This window comes from Bombus fervidus, chromosome 15 (genome assembly GCF_041682495.2).
Source record: "Bombus fervidus isolate BK054 chromosome 15, iyBomFerv1, whole genome shotgun sequence".
Taxonomy (NCBI): domain Eukaryota; kingdom Metazoa; phylum Arthropoda; class Insecta; order Hymenoptera; family Apidae; genus Bombus; species Bombus fervidus.
Genome location: NC_091531.1, coordinates 8,703,753 through 8,725,045, shown reverse-complemented (window position 1 = coordinate 8,725,045; position 21,293 = coordinate 8,703,753). Strand labels below are relative to the sequence as shown.

Sequence of the window (21,293 nt, the reverse complement as noted above, 5' to 3'; positions counted from 1 at the left end):
CAGAAGGCTATTATTGTTTATTTGTTTATTTAATTAATTAAATTTATTCAAAAAATTCATAATATTATTTTAAACTTAAAATATTTAGGCCCATTTCTATGATGTTTCAGAATTGGTTATCGATGGCGCTACTTGGAATAATACTTGTCGATTTCTGGAACATCTTGGATGGATGGAAGGAGGACGTGATTCATTCTGAACTCATTCACCGGACGAAGAAACGTCCACCAGAGGCTTCTAACTGGCTGAACAGAAATATAGACTCAAAGATGGATGCGACAAAGGAAATGGTATGTAATTTCCAATAATGTGGCCAGTTGAATGGTGCTCTTTTCAAATCAATAGTGCTGGGCTATTGTACCAGGGGACGATGGTCCTTTCATCGTACCAGCGCGTAATAGGATCAATCGTCAGCACGAAATTAAATTTGAGATTATCCAACTGTAAGAAAAAAAAGAAACATATGCTGTGTCCAGTGTGTCATGGTTTGGTATTGTTTTGTGATCGTACAAAATGTAAATTCGTCGGTCTGTACATATAGATTAAATTTTGCTGGTCTATCAGAGCGTTGAGTTTTTCTATTGGAGATTTTATTGGCTTTTAGCTTTTGTGATTTATTCTATTAGATTATCTAGAATATTTGATAGGGAAAAAATTTTTTTAAACGATACAAATTATTTTTTCTCTCTACCCTTAAAACATTATAATTTTAGTAATGAATTTATGTATACAAATAATTAAATTACAAATGAAATGAAAGAACATATATCGACATTCGAGTACATATGTATAAATAAATTCTGCGTAATACATAAGATTAGGAAAACATTTTCGTTCGATAATATATGGTTTCACTGATTCGCATATTAATAGTGAAGAAGATATTAAAAGGAGTCCAACAGGAATTTCAGACGCGTTCGTGATTCACGAGATTTCGTTACCTCGTACATCAGATAGATCAGTTGGCACGAACCAATTACAATTTGTCATCAAACCGAAACGAATCGGTTCCAAACGAATTTCTGTTCAATCGGGTGATTCATCAAAAACAGGAAGTATCAAACGTTAAAGTGATTCATTGGTCCTATTTTCAAGCAACCTAAAAATTATATTATGCGCCGTTGTTAACTTACAGTTTAACTTGTCTTCAATCAATTTAACGTGGATTAATTTTTTTTAATCATTCCAATTATTCTATTTTCTAAATTTAGTGAAAAAAAAAAAATAACTTCATTCACTGGTGATCACCGCAAAATATGGAACATTTTCTTTGATATAAATGAGGCGTGAGGAATATTGTGATTGTAAAAAGGATGCTGTAAAATCAGCTAGACACTGTCTAGCTGGAGGCAGCATTTCAATGGCTGCCTGACTAAACAATCAATACTACGAGCAACAAGTAAAGCATGACGAAAGGTCAACGAAATATTATCTAGCGCGATAAAGCTCGATAAATGCTTCGTCAAATCGGCAAATAAGCTCGCAATAAAGCTGTGTACACACTTGCATTCCTTGTTTTCTAATTATACTAAGTTTATTTAGAAAGGCAAGCGTTAGAATAACATTTTATCTTTAGAAACTTTAAACATTTTTACTAGAAAAGTATTTGAATGTTTGATTAATCTTTCTCGATATTTAAGGCTCTTAAAAAAAATGAACCAGAAGATTTGAATGCAACAGCATAATCTTTTATTTTTTCTGAATTAAATTTTTCTATACAAGGCATCATAAAAAAATATTCAAAATAAAAATGAAAGGAACGAATATTCCATTGCATATATTTAAAAACTTCATATTTGTTCTAAACATTTTTTTTTTATTTTAAGAGTAAGAATCCGTTTATTACATAGTTAAAGCTCTGAGCTTTTTATAGGGAAACTAGTAAGATTTAATTTTTTAACATAAGATTTTAAGAAAATATACAGAATATAAATCATACTCTAAAACCAGTTTACAGGTGATTGCATTTTAATCACCAAATCCCATTGCTTGCTCGGTACACTACCGGTAACCCAAACCCAATTATCTCACCTCAGTTGTTACTGAAGCTATAACACAATAAGTGCCCCCAAAATTTATTTCATTAAACACTAGATTTATAAAGTTGTGAACTACCTATGAAGTATGTATAACAAAGTATAACCTATTAATTTTATACAAAATTTAACATCTATCAAAACGACGAGTTTTATAGTTGCAGTGTGGATATCAATTGAAATGACGAGCACAGGTATAAATCAGCGAAAATTGAAACGGTAAATGTAAGATTCAATGAAAATGACAGATATGCCACTTTTATTTAAAAATATAAATTACAATCTAAAATTTCTCTTAAAAATCTCTTTTAAATCGGACACGTAGGAAAGAATTAGCCGAAATAAAAGTATCGAATCGACTGTTTACCTGCATCTAAACCAAACTCAAGTCACGTACTCACCGAACGTTGGCCAGAGTGTGTCTCCTGGACCTAAAATTGTGGTAGCCCCGTAGCTCACCGATGCTGCCCTGTTCGGCCTGCATCTTGGCCTGTGCAGTTGCAGCTGCACTGGCGATCACGTGGTGCTGGTGAGTCGGTGCACCTGTCGTGGTGATGCTTCTGCGCGATCGCCAACCCGTTCTGCTGCCACCACCGCCACTCGGGGTCGGCGATTTCTTCTGATATGGTCTACGAATCACCACACGCCAACGAGTTCCAATTTTACGTCTAGCTTTTGGCTATCGCGAGTCTGGGACGCGTTTGCTTGCTCAGAGATCACGCGCTCCTCCATTCGACGACTCTTTCCCTTTTGGATATTTTCATTTATTTCTTCTTTCGCTTTCCAACGTAATTTGGGATCGGTGAGAGATTGGGATAGGTTGGATTTCTCTATTTGCTATTCAAATGGTATTTGCTGTTAGTTCGTGACGAAATTAGTAATTAATGATAATTAAGTTAGCGATAAACCTTGTTAGTGATAATGAGCTCACTGATTAAACGTCACCTTTATGAACTGAATTACATTCCTTATAGTGTTCACGATTATTAGTTAGATAAATTGTTAGTTGTTAGTGATATATTGATACACTACGACTAATAATTGTATTAGAAGTTAGCCATAAGACTTGTTAGTGATAATGAAGTCACTGACTAAACATCACCTTTATGAACTGAATTACATTCCCTATAGTGTTCACGATTATTAGTTAGATAAATTGTCACTTGTTAGTGATATATTGATGCACTACGACTAATAACTATATTACTTTATGACACTGATTTGTCACTCTGACTCTGGATACATTTAATTACAATATTATTCTCATCACACCGAAGTGTAGTTTGCGTCAAATGAACGATAAGTACAATTTCAACAAAGTAAATCCCCTATAAAAGGAGGGGTCAATAAGAGCAAGAAGAAAAATATTGTAGTTTAAATTTGCATAACTAGGCTTTAAATAAATACAGAGGAAGAACGTCTATTTGTCAGTACATTTCTTCCTTAAGAGATCTAGGAAACCCAAGGGATCAATAAAATTGTTTACACGAAAGAAACACAGAAATGTCGTGAAAGCAATTCACGGACAAGCTATATATATGTGTATGTGTGTGTATATATATATATATATCGTATTTGCTTAGAAGTAAGAGGATTCCCGGGTATTAATGCAACCGAGGCCCTCGTTGATTAAAGGATCGTGCTCGAGAATGCATCGATGTGCCCAGCACATTCATGAAATATTCATGAACACCACGGAAAACTCTCTGTTGCGTCTGCCGATCGCTGTTAAGCACGTTATGCAAACGTTTCGAACAAACAACTCTTTGCGAAGAATATTAATCTAACCTGGACTGATCGTTTCTGAATTATCAGCGACGAAATTTCACACGTCGGATCTTGTTCGCGCTTTAATTTCTTTCAAAACCGTCAGGGAAGAGGAATTATATACAGTTAACCTCACTCTGAGATAATGTCAGGGGTCTAGATAATCAGCAAAGACCTGCAAGGGAGATACTCTATTTTTTCGAAGTTGTGATAAGGAAGAAACGAGAAGGGATGCAATCTCATCATCTATCTGACCTAGTTCTGGCCTTTAAAAATATTCGAAATTGCCTCAGTCAATCGCCGTTAAGGTTAGGAACTTAACCTTATCTTCCATGGCTTGAACTGATCCTGTGCATCTGAAGTTTATACGAATTCAACGCATCTAATGAAATACTCCAGCATTTTTCTTTGCTTTCTTCTTCCATGAAATATATACATGATAGAGCTGTCGTGGAAACGGCATTTCCTCTTCGAAGAACAAGCAGATGCTGGTAAACACTATAAACTCGAGTGGCGGCATCTGTCATGCTAATAACCTGGCTCTATTCGAGGTCGAGATCGAATTCAACGTGCAAGCACGTTTCATACGTTTTGAATAAACACGCGTGACCGGCGCTCGGCAAGAGTAAATATTTCCATTGCAGCCTGGCTTCTCTCTCTTAAGCTTCGCAACATGGTGTTCTAACGAGAGACAGAAAACTTGGTCATCGGCCAAAAAGTCTACGTTAATCTCTGTAGCTTAATCGTCTTCTGAATGAGACATCTGTCTAAACAGTAACACGCTCTATATTTTTTCAAATTGCTCCATAAATGATGTATACCTATTTTTGCTGTTATTTTGGGATCATGTTTATACAGGATTTGATATTTAACGTTTCAGGATCAACCAATTTATCATAGTGTTATAAATACACTTTAAATCTCACAAAAATGATAAAATCTAGATGGTGGAAACAACAACGAAGAAGATATCAAAGTAATCTTTGAGATTCTCTTTCATAGTTGCAAAGTTAACAGAATCTCATAATGTGAATTGATTGAAAGAAATTTTGAACGAAATGTTGCATCAAATTTCGGGCCAGTCTTCAAACCTCTTGTATGCTTCTTCGAGCAAAACTGCAAACTTTTCAAAGTATAATTTTACATGGTTGCCTGAACCTGTCTGGAATTCAACTCCCACCAATCAAAACCCAATAAATCAGAAGTGCAACTAGTACAAAAAATGTTAAAAATGATCGATCGGTTGTGTCTGTGTCTCACAAAAGTTCATGCATTTTCGACAGTTAGCTCTGCTCGTGTTTTACAAGAACATGATCGTTAGAAGATTAAAACGTTTCCAGTTTTCCTCTGAAGTTATTCGAATCGCTAATTCCTAAAGCAATCTCCTTTCCGAGATATTCTCCTTGGTTTAATGCGGTTATTTCCATCAATGGAAGCACGAGACTAACGCGTGAGTGTTTGGTACAGCATCAGACGTAGAGCTATCGCTCGTTGTGCGATGCTTTTCGACGCCATTATCGTGCAGTTGCACCTGACACGTTCCATCCTCAACTGGGGTGACGACGCCACGTCGTTGTCAACTGGTAAACGAGATAACATCGAATCTGGACGCAAATAACCACGTTTATCGGCGTGTGCTTTGATTTTCGATCAGACATCAGGGATTCAACCGCTGACGAAATTTTGCGAGGATTAGATGAAATCCTTTGAAGGATATTATGCTTTTTCAGAATGTACCAATCATCCTAATTAAAATGAGGAATTTTCGAGAAATTCTCTTCAGATAACGTACATGTTTATGTGTCTTTGTCTTCTGCGGGTTTAGAACCATTAGATACGTAGCATATGTAGCGACATCTAAAAGAGGAATGCAGTAATAAGTTTAAAAAATTGTTTAGCTAAACTCGAAGTTTATCGCCGCTGAATATCATAATAGTGACATCTAAAACCAAGAGATGGTACTTTCTCTGAAGAAGGAACTTTTAGATGTTCTTAATGTCTTGGACACTTAGCTAGGGACATCTAGTGTCATGGAAGAAATACTTTCCCACTTTAAGCTAAAGCTTTTCAACAGACTTTTCCACTTAGACACTTTTGCTCGCCCCATAAAAAGGTAGATGAACTGGTGGTCAAAAGTTTGGAACTACTATATTTTAGTATAATTAGTGGAAAACAAGATATTTTTAGCTGGATGTAGGAATAGTTTATAGTTATAGTCATGGACTAAAGTTCCCCTATCACCGCGATCGATTTTCTCTGGTACTTGCAACGCAGGCTCGCAACATCAACAGGTTGCAACGCGATGCGAAGTGAAGCAAAGACACGAGAGTCTCTGCTGACTCAAGTGTCTTGAGTACATTAGCCCATATCACCAAAGAAGATCCAAGAATAAATTTTCTTGCGATAGAAAAATTTAGACTGTGGTTTTACGACTTAATGAAACAAAAAAGTGAACATTTAGCCTTAAGATCTAATCCTCTACTATTATAGTAAATGAGCGACCCTAATTTCTACATATAATCTGATCCAAAGGTAACGAAGTCTTTCATTGTAACTTAAATTGCTAGCCCTGATAAAAAGGAAATGAATTGCTATGAATCTTGAGCCAAAAACCCAAATCAAACCTGAAAAATCTCAATTTTGGTCCGAATCATATGATCATCGTTCACGTTTTAATTCAGTTATTCTCAATTAGTGTCATTAACGCGTCGTTAATATAATATTCATACCATTCTCGTAAGACATGTTCAACACAGACATGACACGTGACACAGATCAAAACTGTGTATAGTGACTGTAATTGCAAAATTCTAAATAATAGAGAACCAGTTTCTTAGAGCTTGAAAATCCAGACGTGTATGATGTGGGTTTAGACACCATGAAAGCTTCAACTTGATAGCAACATTTGCCACGTCCATCTACATCAACTCGCCTGTTTATTAAATCCACTCTAGCCTAATACCGCCGCATGGATCTCGCGACTGACGATGAGTGTGACCCAAATACCAGGATTCAGTCATCCATCCAGTCACGCGATGACGCAGGAACAGACATGCAGAGGGAAATGATACCGTAGATTCTGAATTCACCCGAGGAAATGTAGATGGAATACTGAAGTTATGGCGTAGCCTGGCTGGGATTTGTTCAGCCAAGTTAGGAATTCCAGGTGCTCCAGACACCTGTGTCTATTTAACTTACAAAACCATACATTTAAGTAAAACAGATATCTTAAACAGATACATACGAACTCAAGATTTGGATTTATCGAGGGAAATACATTGATTATACTGAATATTACGCTGTTATTAGATTAGAAACTTTGTTTAAATTTTCTAACCTCAAATAAGGTAGCTCGGATATAAGCAACGTTAAGATGTAAGATAGGTTAGTTAGAAGAGAACGTATACGTAAGTATAATAAGGTGGATAGCATGTTTGATAAGATAGGTGATAAAATAGGTGTATCGTCTAGTTATCAGAGAAAGGTTAAGAAATTTGAATCTGGTTTTAACAGGAACGGAGAGAGTTCTAAAGCGTAATCTCTAAGCCAAAATCCCATTTAACCTAACCTCAAAGACATACTAAAGGCGAGTAATTGGCGAATGCGTCAAGTTTGCTTGCAATCTCATCAAACTGTCAACCAATAACTCAACTGCAGAGAATTTCTTACTTTCGGCTACGATTCTAGAGACGACAGATAGGCGAGACTCGATATTGTCGATGACAGGAAAATAGCCGCGTTAAGTCGCGTTCACACGTGTTCAAAGCTCGGAAGGACATCGTTTGAAGCAAATACGTTTGTACATGCGACGTGAATGCCACTTTAATGAACGATCACCTCTAGCTAGGATAATTATACGCGATTCGTTTCAAAATTAACCAAGCCACCGAGTTTATAACGCGGAAGGAAAGCTACGCCGTGAGCTTGGCTAATAATACGCGACATTATTTATACGGAATAGGGATCGAGATCACGTGTATTTGCAGAGTTACCATTCATTGCAGAGTATCGAAAGTGTGGATAAGTCTTGGTCGTCCGTCAATAGATTTATTTACCTCGATTGTTAATTATAGTAATAGTACCTCGTGATTGTTATTTATAGGCATCAATTATTACGAGGGAATTTTTAATTTTGGAAAATCAAATACATCGATTGAAGTGGAAACGTGCTGTCTTTGTGGCACGTGTATACTTCAACTCTGCATGACAATCTTCGAACTCACAATAATAATATCCCTTACATAATACCTGTAATAAAAAAAAATCATGACGATAATAAGAATCATTGAACCGAATTTTCCTCTTGCCCTTGCGTTCTCCATGGAAAATTGATATTTTCAAGGATCCCCTTCGCTTAAAGCAAATTCGCTTTAATGACAACGAGCGACGCAAACAAATTATTGCAAAGGCATCGGCGAATTTTTCGACAGCTTCGCGACAGACGGAAATTTAATAATAATTCTCAAAGAACGTCTCAGTCGTTTCAAAGGCGAGTTTCCAACGAAGACGAGGGGAAACGTTCGTTACGCGTTTCCTTCTAGCGGCAGTTGCGCCGTTTTTTTACGTCGGACGATTGAAAGAACAATTTTAGACCGAACATAGAAAAAAGCACGTGGCAGTTAGGAAAACGGCTGTATAAAACGGCAGTGTAATGTAAATTCGTTTGGCGAGAAGAATGGAGGGATGAGAATAACGCGCTGGTGATAAAAGCGCGGTGGAAAGGTGTTACGATTAAAAAACTTCTCGTCATGTGAATAAAAGCCGCGCATATCAAGTTTAAACAACGAACAAAAACTGGTTGCTACAGTCAGGAAAAATGATCCGCTTTAGGGAAGAATTCGACATACAAATCTGTTCAAAAGTAGGGGAATTTTTGTTTGATTACGTAGATCGACAGTTGTATAATCGATGACAGGCCGATTATTCGTGAAAAACTAGATGGAAAACGTAGAATAATACTTTTTTATATGACGCTCCATTTTTTCAGTAAATTGAATATGAAAAGAAATAATCGAGTTATTTGCATATTTCGTGTTAAGGCCATCATTAGTATGGGTCATTAATTACTTTTGAAAAGATATGAAAAACGTAAATCATGATGGAATTTGTAAAAAATAAAAGTGCATGCTTTATGTTTCAACGAATCGCTATTGACGTTGATAATTTAATTTACTAGCGGAGATTCGATTCAAAAGTTACGAGTTGTTGTCGTATTTTCAAAGGAGAACGCACAAAGGTAAATGGAAAAATCACATTCCAAAAGAAAAAAAAAAAAAAAATAAAAGAAATAAAAAATAGTACGAAGAGGAAGAAATAACGAAACACCGCTTTTTTTCCTTACTCATTTATTGTATTTTTCATGCGTTTCAAGAAATTCGAATTTCTGGCCTGGTGGAAAATTTCCCTTTTATGTTTAACGAGAGATATAAACGCTGTTGCGTATGCCTGGAAAAGATCGAATGAATGTGTGAAATATTCGATTGCATCCTTTCAGTCACAATTTTTGGAAAAATGAGTTTCCAACGCCAATAATTGCTCCGAACGTGACGTTCCTCGCGTTTCAGTGTCACCCTTTTTCCGTGCGAAACAAAATTCGTTTCAAATTTACCTGATAACCAGGTTCATATCAAGTAATTGGAATTTAAAATGCAAATTAATTACAGTAATAATTACAGAATGCAATCAATGAATGAGAAATACAAACGTTAAAAAAAAATATTGAAGAGACTCGTATTTTGTTTGGTTGGGTAATTCATTTTTATACAGCTTTCGTGAAAGCTTTTCGTAATACAGAAAATTAATTTTAGATTAACTTTTTAATTTAACGTTCGTTATTGGAAAATTACGCCAATGGTTAAATGAAAAATAAATATATAGCAAAAAGTGAATAATTAATTCTTTTTAAATCCCTGTAGCAAATTTACACAAGTATACTACTGAACACATAATGTACACTTCGTAAAGAAGAACACTAATTTCAAATGTATCTTTCAATCTTTTCCATCTATGAGCAAAATAAAATAATTGCAACGAAATAGATAAATGACTGAAAAATAAAAAGTAAATAATTTTTATGGAAATCCCATAGCAAATTCATGGAAGTGCATAGTGGTGTAAATTACTGAGAAGGCGCGATATCGAAAAGGACCAAGTTTAATCTCATAAAATAGGTTACGTACATATATAACCCTATCGATTCTGTATAGCACACATGCACCATGTCACATTTTCACCCTAATTTTACAGTTTAACTTTATCCCACGTAAACCTGTCATTTGCACACTGCTGACGTATGATCCTTGAAAGAAGATAGCGTATCTTAGAAATATGAAAATCGTTTTCCTCCTGCAACATTTAGAAATCTCTCCTGTATATTTTTGCTTCTGTTGTTACTCTCTTCTTTTCGCGGGATTCTTTTTTATATCGTAAAAAATTCTTTCTTCCATTTTATATGTTTTCTTTTTGGAATATTCTTTTACTTTCGAATATTTTTGTGGATATTCTAATTGTAATTGTAACATCTTTAGTGTATTAACATCAACATAGGATCAGATATCTTCTTTGCTTTTGATACATGTAATTTAATGTAACTATATATTTATATATTTAAATATAATTTAAAATAACGTTGATACATGTTTCTCCGTGACAACGCGTTAAATATAACGGAGAAATGGATTTGAAAATTAATCATAAATAGTAATATCAAGTTAGAATTAACGTAGGACACACGATTAGTACGTGAAACGTTGAAATTAATGAATTTAATGTGTCTCGTGCAATGAATTTATAATTTGAAATGTCAATTACAGACGCAGAAAGTACAAACGTGTATTTTGGATTTGGTTGAAATACTATTAGAAAAGACAGAATGTTACACGCAACCTTGGGCGTGATTGTATCAATCTGCTAATTTAATTTAAGACTCTGTCATGTCGTGAAGGCAACTATACCACTTGCACGCCCTGCAAAATGTCATGAAGCTAATCGCCCTGGGCTGACATTTCCAACGATTCTATTTAACGTAACAAAATAAGATTCCTCGTGGAATCGGAGCTTCGACCCAGATTCTCGGAATCTTACGATTTCAATTTCCTCAAAAATTCATCATTTATCCCTGGTTAACAGGAAAATCAAGAAATTCTAGATCAAATGACGAGAGTCGTCGTTTTTACACAGATTATAAACAATTTCTAATTAACTCACGAAACAAACTCTATAATTCTTGATGAAATTTCGTGGAATCTCAAGTTTCTCGTAAAAGTTGTTTATTCTTCACAAAAATTCCGGATACAATTTATGAAATTCCGTATTTTTCATAAAGAATTCGTCGGTTCCTATGAAAATTCTAAAAATAAATCACCGCATTTCTTCGCACGTCGCCTCGACAATTCCGACTTAAATCAAACAGAACGAGATTCTACGTCTATTACAAAAATCCTAAACTTAAAGTCGATATTCCGCCGGTTCCTGTTTTTTAACCAATTATTTTAACCGATATGCTAACTTTTATACGATAGCAGAAAATTCTACCTGAATGTTAACTTTAAATTAGCCTTGGATCTCGATAATTATACAGCCCAATCAACTTCAGCTGCGACGATTGAAACGAAAGGAACCTTCGGCCATTTTTATCGCCTGAAACATTTCACGGTCCGTTTAACAGCTGCAACGGCAAGTCAAAGACCTGGAAAAGTATGGAACAATGTGTCCACACTCGCGTCATTCTTCCAGCGGCGTAAACGCATGAAAAGGTCCCTGAATCGACGGATACTTTCCTTTCGTGAAAAACCTGGCTTTTCCAGACTCGGTTAGAACAACAGCCGGAAATTGAGTTTATTTTACGGTAACGAATGCCTGACAATAGGTTCGCTTCGTTTCTCCATTGGGAAATCTGCTTCGTTACACATCGCGCTTCTGAATGAGGATTGGCGTTTTGTTTACTCTGTGACAATTGTTCTCGCGGATTTTCGACAGACTGCTAAAGTATCGAAGTGATTTATGGTTTATACCAGCCAGGATTAACTAATTTTTAGCATTTTGAGTAAAGAATTTATCGATAAACAATGTTTTATGAGAAATTTGATCGCAACAGAAAATCGTCGAACTGTGAAAATAACTGCGAAACGGGCAAGAAAAATTGTGAAATAATTGGGATGCGAAGTAGTTGAGACACTAGATAAAGTGTGTTATGTGAGTATCATTCGCGTGAGTCGGAAGTTTTATCGATAAACAAGCGAGCTTTGGTTAATGGCCCTCCCAGGGGTTTTTCTCCCTTGAAGAGATGCCGACAGTAGCTCTATTGAATTTCCTTCGGTTCTGACATGTTGTTTGCGACTTTCAGGGAATAGTAAAATGAAAGACGATGGTTGGAAATATGCCTTTTGTCCACGAATTTGATCGATATCCCTGTTTGTATCATACATAAATTTCAGATTCCTTAGTATTTCAAAGGCTAACTATAATATGCTTGGATAATACTATTTTTGATATATTTTAACATAATTAGTTTAACGTCTCGATATATTTTAATAGAAATGGAAATTATAGTGAATAAATCGAAAGCTGAGAGTAAAATATTTCAGTATATTCTATCGTAGAAATATTAGATAATTTATTGATATATTTTGTATTTTAATATCAGTATTTTCCTATGTATAATATTCGCATATTTATACAATATTTAGCATAGTATAATGTAAATTTAGACTTCAGCAAAAATCAAACACAAATTTAATTCTAAGGTATTTCAAACTCAAATCTAAGCCAAAATCTAATTTAACTTTAAATTAAGTTTCGACTAAAATTCTACAAATAATACAAAATTAGATATAATATACAGTAAATATCGGACTAATATTTTTTTAAAGAATTTTCTCTAGTTTCAAACTATTTTTTAAAGATATTAAAGATTTAGGTAATGTGGCTATAGCGTTTTCGGAAAATTACGAGGATTTCCTTGATATTACCAAGTTTCAAAATGGCGAAAAAACTTCTGTAGAGAAAGTGATCGTTATTTATAATGGAGTTTTCTCCATATTCATGGACTTGCCGATCCGAGTTTAAACACAGGCAAAAGACGAAGAACACGATTTACTTCTTGGCGAAAGAGGATTAAGGTTCGTGACTTTCATCCCGGTCTGAAATTTTCCAAATCCTTTTTCTTCACAGGCGAAAGAAGAGAAACAAAAAGGACATTCCGAAAGATTGGAAGTAGTTTTCCGCATTTTTACAGAATTCCCAATAGAAGCTTTTTCATTCTTACAATTTCGTTAATAGCGTGTAAATTATTAAAAGAAATTTCATAGAGATCAACAAAGATATTTAAAAGAAAAACCTTTAAATTATTTCGTTAATTTCGATCCTATCGATCATCATCTGCTTAATTTGTTATCCTTGACTTCGCCTTTATAAAATCAAATTTCTCGACTTCCTGCATTTTTCATATTTCCCGCCGATATTACGAAAAGCCATAATTCTTCCGCGACTATTCTAACGCAACATATGACGAACGATATAGCAGAGTTAAATTGCCGAACTAAATTCGAGAAACTATTCGAATCAATTTAATCAAGCCCCGATACGTAACCAATAACATTCAATACAAAGTATTTAAATCAATTGAACCAATTTACCAACACGTCACTGAACACAGCAATCCATGAGATTACAATAATCTCGTTAAAATCTCATTAAAAGATCGTTAAACCGCTGAATGGCTGGCAAGAAAAATCCCTAACGTAACCTAATCCATTTTTAATCTATTCTTTCCACCGAAAGAACTTGGACAATGGGTTCGTCTAAATCAATTCCTGAGGACCTTGTATCCAAGACGTCTTGGTAATCCAATATGTTTTGCTGGATATCCGTTGCCGATAACCATTAACGCAAAACCGATACCGGATCATCATTAGTGGCAGGTCAATACGAAGTGAGGGAGGGACGCCATAATCAGGGCTAAGCAAGCAATATCGAACAGGCCATTTCCTCCTGAGCCTATACACGCATGGACACGTGTATATCGTGTAGGTGACGTTCGATGAAAATACCAAGGAACAGGAATTTCTGATCGATTGCTACACCCCATTCTTATGCATTTACGATTAATTTAAGAGTGGAAAAATCCAGAGAATGAGCATGACTTACGCAGATATATAAAAGACCGAAAGTGGAATAGTGAGACATAATTTTCACTAGACGAGACAAATTACTCTGTTTTATTAGGTTGTCCGGAAAGTGTCTTTCTTCCACAGACGCGTCTTTTACAACGATGCATCTTAATACAAACATGAAACCTAATCTGTCGAACGTTGTGATCTTTAGTTTGATAGAGCAAAATGGATCATACGTAATTCGATAAAATAATATAATTGTTGCGCATTCATTATTTCCTTATAAAACGAAAGAAACCTTTCGGACGACCTAATAGATCTCTCTGTGAATATATGGAACTGTATAAAAATACGCAATCTGTTAGTCGAAGGTATAAAACGTCCGTCTAGTTATTAGAAGAGAACGGTGAATAGTTGAACATAAGGCATAACGTAAGACCCTGATTTTGAGTAGTTAAGATAGTGCAGGAAGTGCGATGGCAGAATTTACAATATCCGACGACCGGATCGAAGCACCAAGCGTGCCTCCTCCTATCTCTTGAGAGAGAGAAAGACAGAGTTCCTTTAATTTCAAGCTTTCCCTTCCAATTCTGGCTTTTCACGTTTCCTCCCTGCCACTGAATTTTATTTCCGGTGGGTAAAAGCTTCCTTGGAGCTGGACTTCGTTTTTACTGAAATTTTTTGTCTATTTGTCGCATCTTATCTTTGGCAACTATAATGATAAGTTCTACCTCAATTTCTTACTTGTTTCATTCTTGCAGTTTTGTATCTTACGTCTTGCGATTAATAAATTTCATCATTGTGGGTAAAATTCTGTAAAAATGTAAGAAACTTAAGAATTCCGAGTGGACCGAATCCGATGGCCAGAGACTGTGTCTGCTTAAAAGGCTTCTCGAGTAGAAAAGAGGGATTATTGATAGTTTTACAAAGCATTATAGTTCAGAGTATGATATAAGTGGAGCCTTTGTGAGGGAGAAGTTTTTAGCGTGCTTGGAATTGGGTTCACGATGAATTTCAGATACTTGGAATAGGTAAGGAGTAATTTTAAATCCCTCAAAGGTAATGGCGTGGCACGCAGGATCAGCTAAGAGAGAATTCTAGGAATTATATCAGTGAGGGAAGCGCAGTTATATTCAAAGTGGTTTCGATATCGTGGAATCTTCTATTTGATGGCGTTATAATTAATTATTATCATTAGCGTTGTTAATAAATATTAAAAAGTTTGTGATATAATATGGGTTCTAATATAGACGTGCTTCTGGTATTTCGTTTCATTTGATCTTATTAGATTTGTGTTAGAAATGCAGCAAGAAATTAGAATAGAGAAATTAAATTATACGAAGGAACGGAATACAAATGGAGCCAGATGCTGAATTTTCCGATAGTTGGCAATAAATTATAAAATTAGTGACACCTTTCTGTACGTACAAATGCTCTCTCAATGTGTCTTAAGTGTATCTTTTTTTTTAAAAATAGCACCATTATCATTCCTATATATCGTTAGTATACTAGAAGATGTAAAACTGAGAATTTCAGTTGTCGTAAAAGTCTCGGTGACAAATGATGCTGTTATCGCCATCCTGGAGGTATATTCTTATCAGAGAACAGCGAATTTCCGAGAGAAAACCCATCTACGGACAAAGGAAAATAGATTTTCGATGCTCAGACCCCTCTATCAATAAACCTCCCTTCAAATTCGTAAATCATTTTCTTCCTCTGAAAGATTAATCCCACCACCTTACACCTCGATCGTGTATTAAATAATTTATCATATATGTAATTCAATATCTCACAAATATACGCTCTCCTTGAAGAATTCTATTCTTCGAATTGATATCTCAAATATAACTAGCGAAATGTCAAAATCCATCTAATTTTATTTGCGATAATTAAATGAAATAAAAGAAACTACTGTATTATAATCAGATTATGGATAATTATATTAATTCATATTCAACGAACGAAGTTGAAGAACTGGAACCTCACGAAAGGTTCGTAATTTTGCCCAATTTTTACGAATTCTCATATCCTAACCTCTAAATCAAGAGGATGGCGCCACTATCGATCTGTCATTGCTCCTCCCAGTTGTTAGGGGCAACCTATAGTTGTTCTCTATCCACTCGTAATTCAACATGCTCTATTTTCTCGTTCATTTTCGACCTGTTCCCTCGTATAGCACTCTTTGTTGTATGGTAAACGCGAGTAGAAGGATAAGGGAGAAGTTTCTAGCAAGGGTGCACGAGAAAGAATAGGGGAATTAAATGAGAACAGCCGGAAGGGAAGGTTATCCACATAGCGTGACACTGAATAGACAAAAAGGAAGCAAGACTATGGACACTTTAGATTGATCCGGATCCCCGAGTAAATCCACTTTTCCAAGGAAACGTTTATCGACTTTTCCTTTCTGGGCTTAGAGTCCATATCCCAGAGTTTGGAACTTTTCAGGTACCGTTCGAATCAAAGTTTTTTGGGGATGTAGAGTGATTATCGTGCTAAATGATGAGATCTTTTCCTGGAGTGGTACTTCACGAGTCTTTTTTAATACTAGGATAGGTCTGTCTCTGGATCTGTTCAACATTTCCAGTTTGATTTTAGTATTAAACCAAGAGGATCATTTTGACGCATAAAGAAACTTGTAAAAGTTATCTTTTTGTTCAGAAACTTTTGATTTTAAAGAAAAATATAGTAGACCTCTGGCGATTCCCAACATGACAGCCGCTCGATCTAGAAATTCATCTTTAAACATACCTTTAAGAATTTACAACCCTTATAAGCCCACAGCGGTATCTCGAAAATGCGTTATACCATTTTTTCCAAGTCTACGAGCTGCGAGGTGTCAGCAAATCCTGAGAATCGTGTTTTAAGACGATGGAGAAACTCAATGTGCCCTGAAGGGTACCAGCTGAACGACGATTACATAAAAGACGGCTACATTGTGATCGGTGGAGCTGATAGGGTCACGATTCCGTAGCAGATTGAATTGCTTTTGTCGCTATGAGTCTGGATTGGGCCGCTGGGAGCTGACAGATCGTTAAAGTTATACGTGCGTCGATTTGCCGGATACATCGAGCTCCTCGCCGATGCTACGCATCGAAAAATTGAAGACGAAGACCTGGACAATAATGGATAGTCGCTTGATCGACATTGGTGAACTAAAGGAATCGGTTTCTCTCGTGTTGCTACTTTTATAATAAACTAGTAGAGTTGTATTTCTAATTCGTGTAAGGATAGAACGAGTAAAATAATTAATGGAATGCTAATTACTTTAACGTGAAAATTCATTCTCACGGTAATAAAAATGTACTGTATTCCAAGAATAAAATTTCTCTAAATTATGAGGCTAGCATAAAATAGATCAGCCTAAGTTGATTAGCTTAATTTTAAAGTTTCTTCTGACCATAATAAAAATGGGTCAAACTCTTTTCGTAATTCATACAAGGACAGAATGAGTAGAATGTTTGTCAGCAGACTGAAAATGGGAAAATGTTTTCGTTCTTTCTGGTTGGATCGGTGTAGAATAGGAGATGTTGGAAGGAAGCCTTGAAACGTAGACGAGACTCATGTCTCAGACACAAATATTCCAAAAGGGAAAGTTCGTCTACCTAAAAACAGTTATCGCAGCAACGGATGTTTAAAACTTCCACATAAAACTACTAGTAATTTTTCTATTAACGTCTTCTTTTTTAAGTCATTTTATATGCAACTGAAACTTATAATTTTACACTTGTATTTAAAGTATTTTCGAAGTAACTGCGATATCTGGAAGCAACAAGGTTAATTAATGTAAATTATAAGACAATGACTTACGTCCGTAGCTAATAAACGTAATTAATTCATTAAATCGGTAGATCTTTGCGCTCCGTACCATTTCTTTTATTAATTGCAGATAATAACAACGTTAAATATATTTGACTAAGTTCGACAGACCGCGAAATTGATTGAACTATCCTGGATGAAATTTAAGAAACAACACAAAGACTCCTCCAAAACATCAGCAACCTAAGGATCTGCACAGAGCACAAGACGAAACGTCAAGCAAACGCTTCCCAACGAATCCACTCGATCCAACAAATTCAGTGCACTCACCTTCCCTTGGTATTCCTACCGTCCTCATCGTCTTCCTCTTTGATATCATGCAGCCTGGGGCTTAGGCGGTGTTGGGTGCCACCCTCCTTGGAGAAGTCCTCCTCCTCCTCCTCCTCCGCCCCTTGTTCGGCACCCTTTCCGTTCTCTAGGTCTTCCAGTTCCTCGTCGAGATTGCTCAGAGGCGCTAACTTGCTGACCTGTACCACTAACACCTTTTTTGGTTGTTGTTGGTCCTGATCCTTCTCCTGTTGCTTTTGCTGATGATCTTGAAGCAGCTGCTGGCTCTGCTGCTGTTGCTTTTGACGGCACTTGCGACACTTGCGGCCGGTGGAGCCCTTCTTGGCCTCGGGGGTGGCCCCCGAGATAGTTACACCACCCCTACCCCCGCCGCCACAGGCGTACGGCAGGCAGCAAGAACACCTGGCCCCCACCTCGACACCCTAGCGCCACTCAGCGTCAAAACATTCAGGGCCGGCTGTACCAGGCTCTTCAATGACTCCTTTCCACTTATTTGATTGATATCGAACGATTTTTAGTTCGTTTTCAATGGGCTACATCGTCCTGTCGCTCTGGGAACTGGGATTAGACCTAGTCCAGGTGGCGTAATATTGGGTGCTCTCTGGGGATTTATAAGAGTTGACTTAGGTGCTTTTGAGGTTTTTAAAGGTCCAAGAGTCCGAACCTTTCGTTTTGTTACAATTAGAGCGAACTAGTTCTAATTCAAGTGTACACTTAGTTTAGGTGATCTAATGTCTATTCCTTTGCTTTTCTAGAGTTTTCTAGGATTTCAATAGTAGATCTTAGTTTTCTTTTGGACATCTGGACACCTGGCACAGAGGATTCCTCGTGTTGTCACGATAATGGCCTAAGTTCGGTTCCAACTTCAGACATTTGAGACTGAATGTGATTCAAGTAGTCCAATGCTGGTTTCTATGCTCTCTTAGAAGTTATGAAAGTAGATCTTGATTTCTTTGAAATCTCTGACATCTAGAGGAAGGGATTTCTCGTTTCTTCTCTATCAGAGTGGGCTGTGTTAAGTTTAACCTTCAGTCAATCTGACAGTAGACCCAGTCCAATCGATCTGATACCAATTCCTTTGTTCTTTCTAGATTCACAAAATTAGATCTAGGTTGTCCTTGATCTTGTAGAAGCCTAACACATTGGAGCTTCAACTTAGTAACAATAAAAGCCTGAGATTAAACCGAATCCACGTGCTCTGATGGATCTAGGTTCTGTTAAATCTCCCAAATTCCTGATACGAGTATCAAACTTTGGATTGTTTTAAAAATTAAAGGTTTAGGCTATCTTACCCACCGCCGCACGTACTTTCAGGCTAGTAATCTTAGATAATTTTCAGATTTTTCCCCCAAGCGACGAATTTTCTTGGAAATTGGAAAATTCATATAGTTCCATATCAGCCCACTTTGGATTAGGGCTGATAAGGAGTTCCTATGGATGATTCAAGTGTGTAAACAGGATTCCTTCCTCCTGGTGATTCTTTGAAGATCCTTCGGGGCTATCGTCAAGTTAATAGAATCGTTTAAACCTTTCGTGAAAGTTTGAATCTCCCTACGTGACAAAATTACCAGTGGTTTCCTTAACGATTATCCAACAAGCTTCTCCGGTAACCGGATAATTTTTTATCAAACAATTAAGGCGAGAACTCGAAGTATGAAAGTTGAAGACGGAGATTTAAATTGTAGGCCTTTGTTCTCAAGTCACGTACAGAATTTCAGCTTCCGTTCTGATGAACATATTATACAGCTTCTACGACTCCTCGAAGTTGTCTTCTTCTTTCAGTACACCAATCTGAATGTCCTGGATGTTTCCAAAGATCAGCTCTTCTAGATTTTCTTTAATCATCTAACTGTCATTTGTCGAACTTAGCGCAGGAACATTGGCTTCCAGAGAGTCTAAACTTCGTGTAAAACAATCTTCTTAAATTCCTTGACATCCACATAGGACACCAAATATTCTTCTAACTACTACTCTTCCTCGCAGATCGTGATTTGTAAGATGCAAGAAAGTTGTATGATCCTTCACGCGTGAACTAGGACACCAATTAGCACATAGAATCCTGTATCTACGAACACACAGCACGAAGTGAAGTCAGACCTAGCTGTGCCTCATCGAGAATGGCCTGAGCTCGCACAAACACCACGAGGATCGAATGAAAAGGCTCCCTAACTATCTTCTAACACCGAATACACGTCGAATACCACTCATCCCTACAGTTATCCTCTTTTATCGACGAAAGAACAGGAAATACCTGTTGGGATGGAGGAGACTGAGTCGGTTGGAGCAATTAGACGTCACACGCTAGATATCGATTCCCAGGCTCATCCTTTTCACGCCAACCATTCATTAATCGTTGCTCCTCTTTACTATAGAGCTCTTCAGCTAATTCAACAGCTCAGCTTTCAGTCTGCTTGCTTCACTGTGCTCTTTCTTTCTCTTCCTTTGCTTTCGGTATCTAGATCCCTTTAGTTGAATGACTTATTTGACTTCTCATCGGATCACCTTTCAAACTTTCTGTCAGATAATTTGCTAAAGCAATCTGTTTGAAGATCCTCTAGAGTAGGGCGTTCTATTTCGATTAGTTTGGCACAGAGTTACGAAATGTGCGTAGAAAGAGACGATCGGTGGAGGATGATGACCTGGACTAGTTTCTGGAGATGACTGCTCTGTTCTCGTACAGAGGAACACAGAACAACTGATCGTCGATTGTGGAAGGACTTGTAGCCCTTGTCGCTAACGACAAGAGAGCATGTGCTCTTTAAAAGAGTTTCACTATCAGATGACCATGGTGTAAAAAGTAAGAGAGAGAAAGAGAGAGAGAGAGAGACGAGTTGCAGTTGATAAGTGAGTTAATTTCAAAGTTTTGGAAGCTTCAAAAGCTGATACAAAGTTACTTCACTCATCAGGAAGTTTGTATTGTTATCATTTTCTTGTTCTTAGTAGAATTTCAAGTGAGTTAGTGTATCTTTGAATTAATTGCGGATTATTTTATTTTGCAAGGATTCCCATCTACTTGATTGTTAAAATATTAATCGTTAACTAAATACGTATTTGGATTATTGTGTTACACATTCGTGCCAATTCGGTTCTGAAAATTTTCGATTATCTAGTCTGGTAATATTTTCAGTCGCACGTAGGCGAGATTTTCAATTTCCTAGGAAACTTCTTAGAGAAAATGCTCGAAATCTTGATAAAGGTTTCTCGAATATCGATTTCTCGTCGACTAATATCAAATTCGCGGATGGAACGGTTCGATTTCCTGCTCGAAAGAGCA

At 36.6% G+C, this 21,293-nt stretch overlaps 2 protein-coding genes across 3 annotated transcripts in view; one reads left to right on the top strand and one right to left on the bottom strand.

The window, feature by feature from the left end:
- The window catches only part of LOC139994762 (uncharacterized), a 76,289-nt gene extending 75,733 nt beyond the window's left edge, over positions 1-556 (top strand). Inside the window, exon 7 of the mRNA XM_072017704.1 lies at positions 111-556. The gene's annotated coding sequence lies outside the window, so the exon portion shown is untranslated. The remainder of the gene's footprint in view (positions 1-110) is intronic.
- Positions 1-20,057, bottom strand: part of Dnc (phosphodiesterase dunce) — a 367,304-nt gene extending 347,247 nt beyond the window's left edge. For both annotated transcript variants that reach the window (XM_072017681.1, XM_072017682.1), the window contains exons 1-2: positions 18,002-20,057; positions 2,438-2,665 (exon numbers count right to left, since the gene is read on the bottom strand). In XM_072017681.1, coding sequence (XP_071873782.1) covers positions 2,438-2,520 — 83 coding nt within the window. In that variant the 5' untranslated portion in view covers positions 2,521-2,665; positions 18,002-20,057. The remainder of the gene's footprint in view (positions 1-2,437; positions 2,666-18,001) is intronic.
- Positions 20,058-21,293: the final 1,236 nt, after the last annotated feature.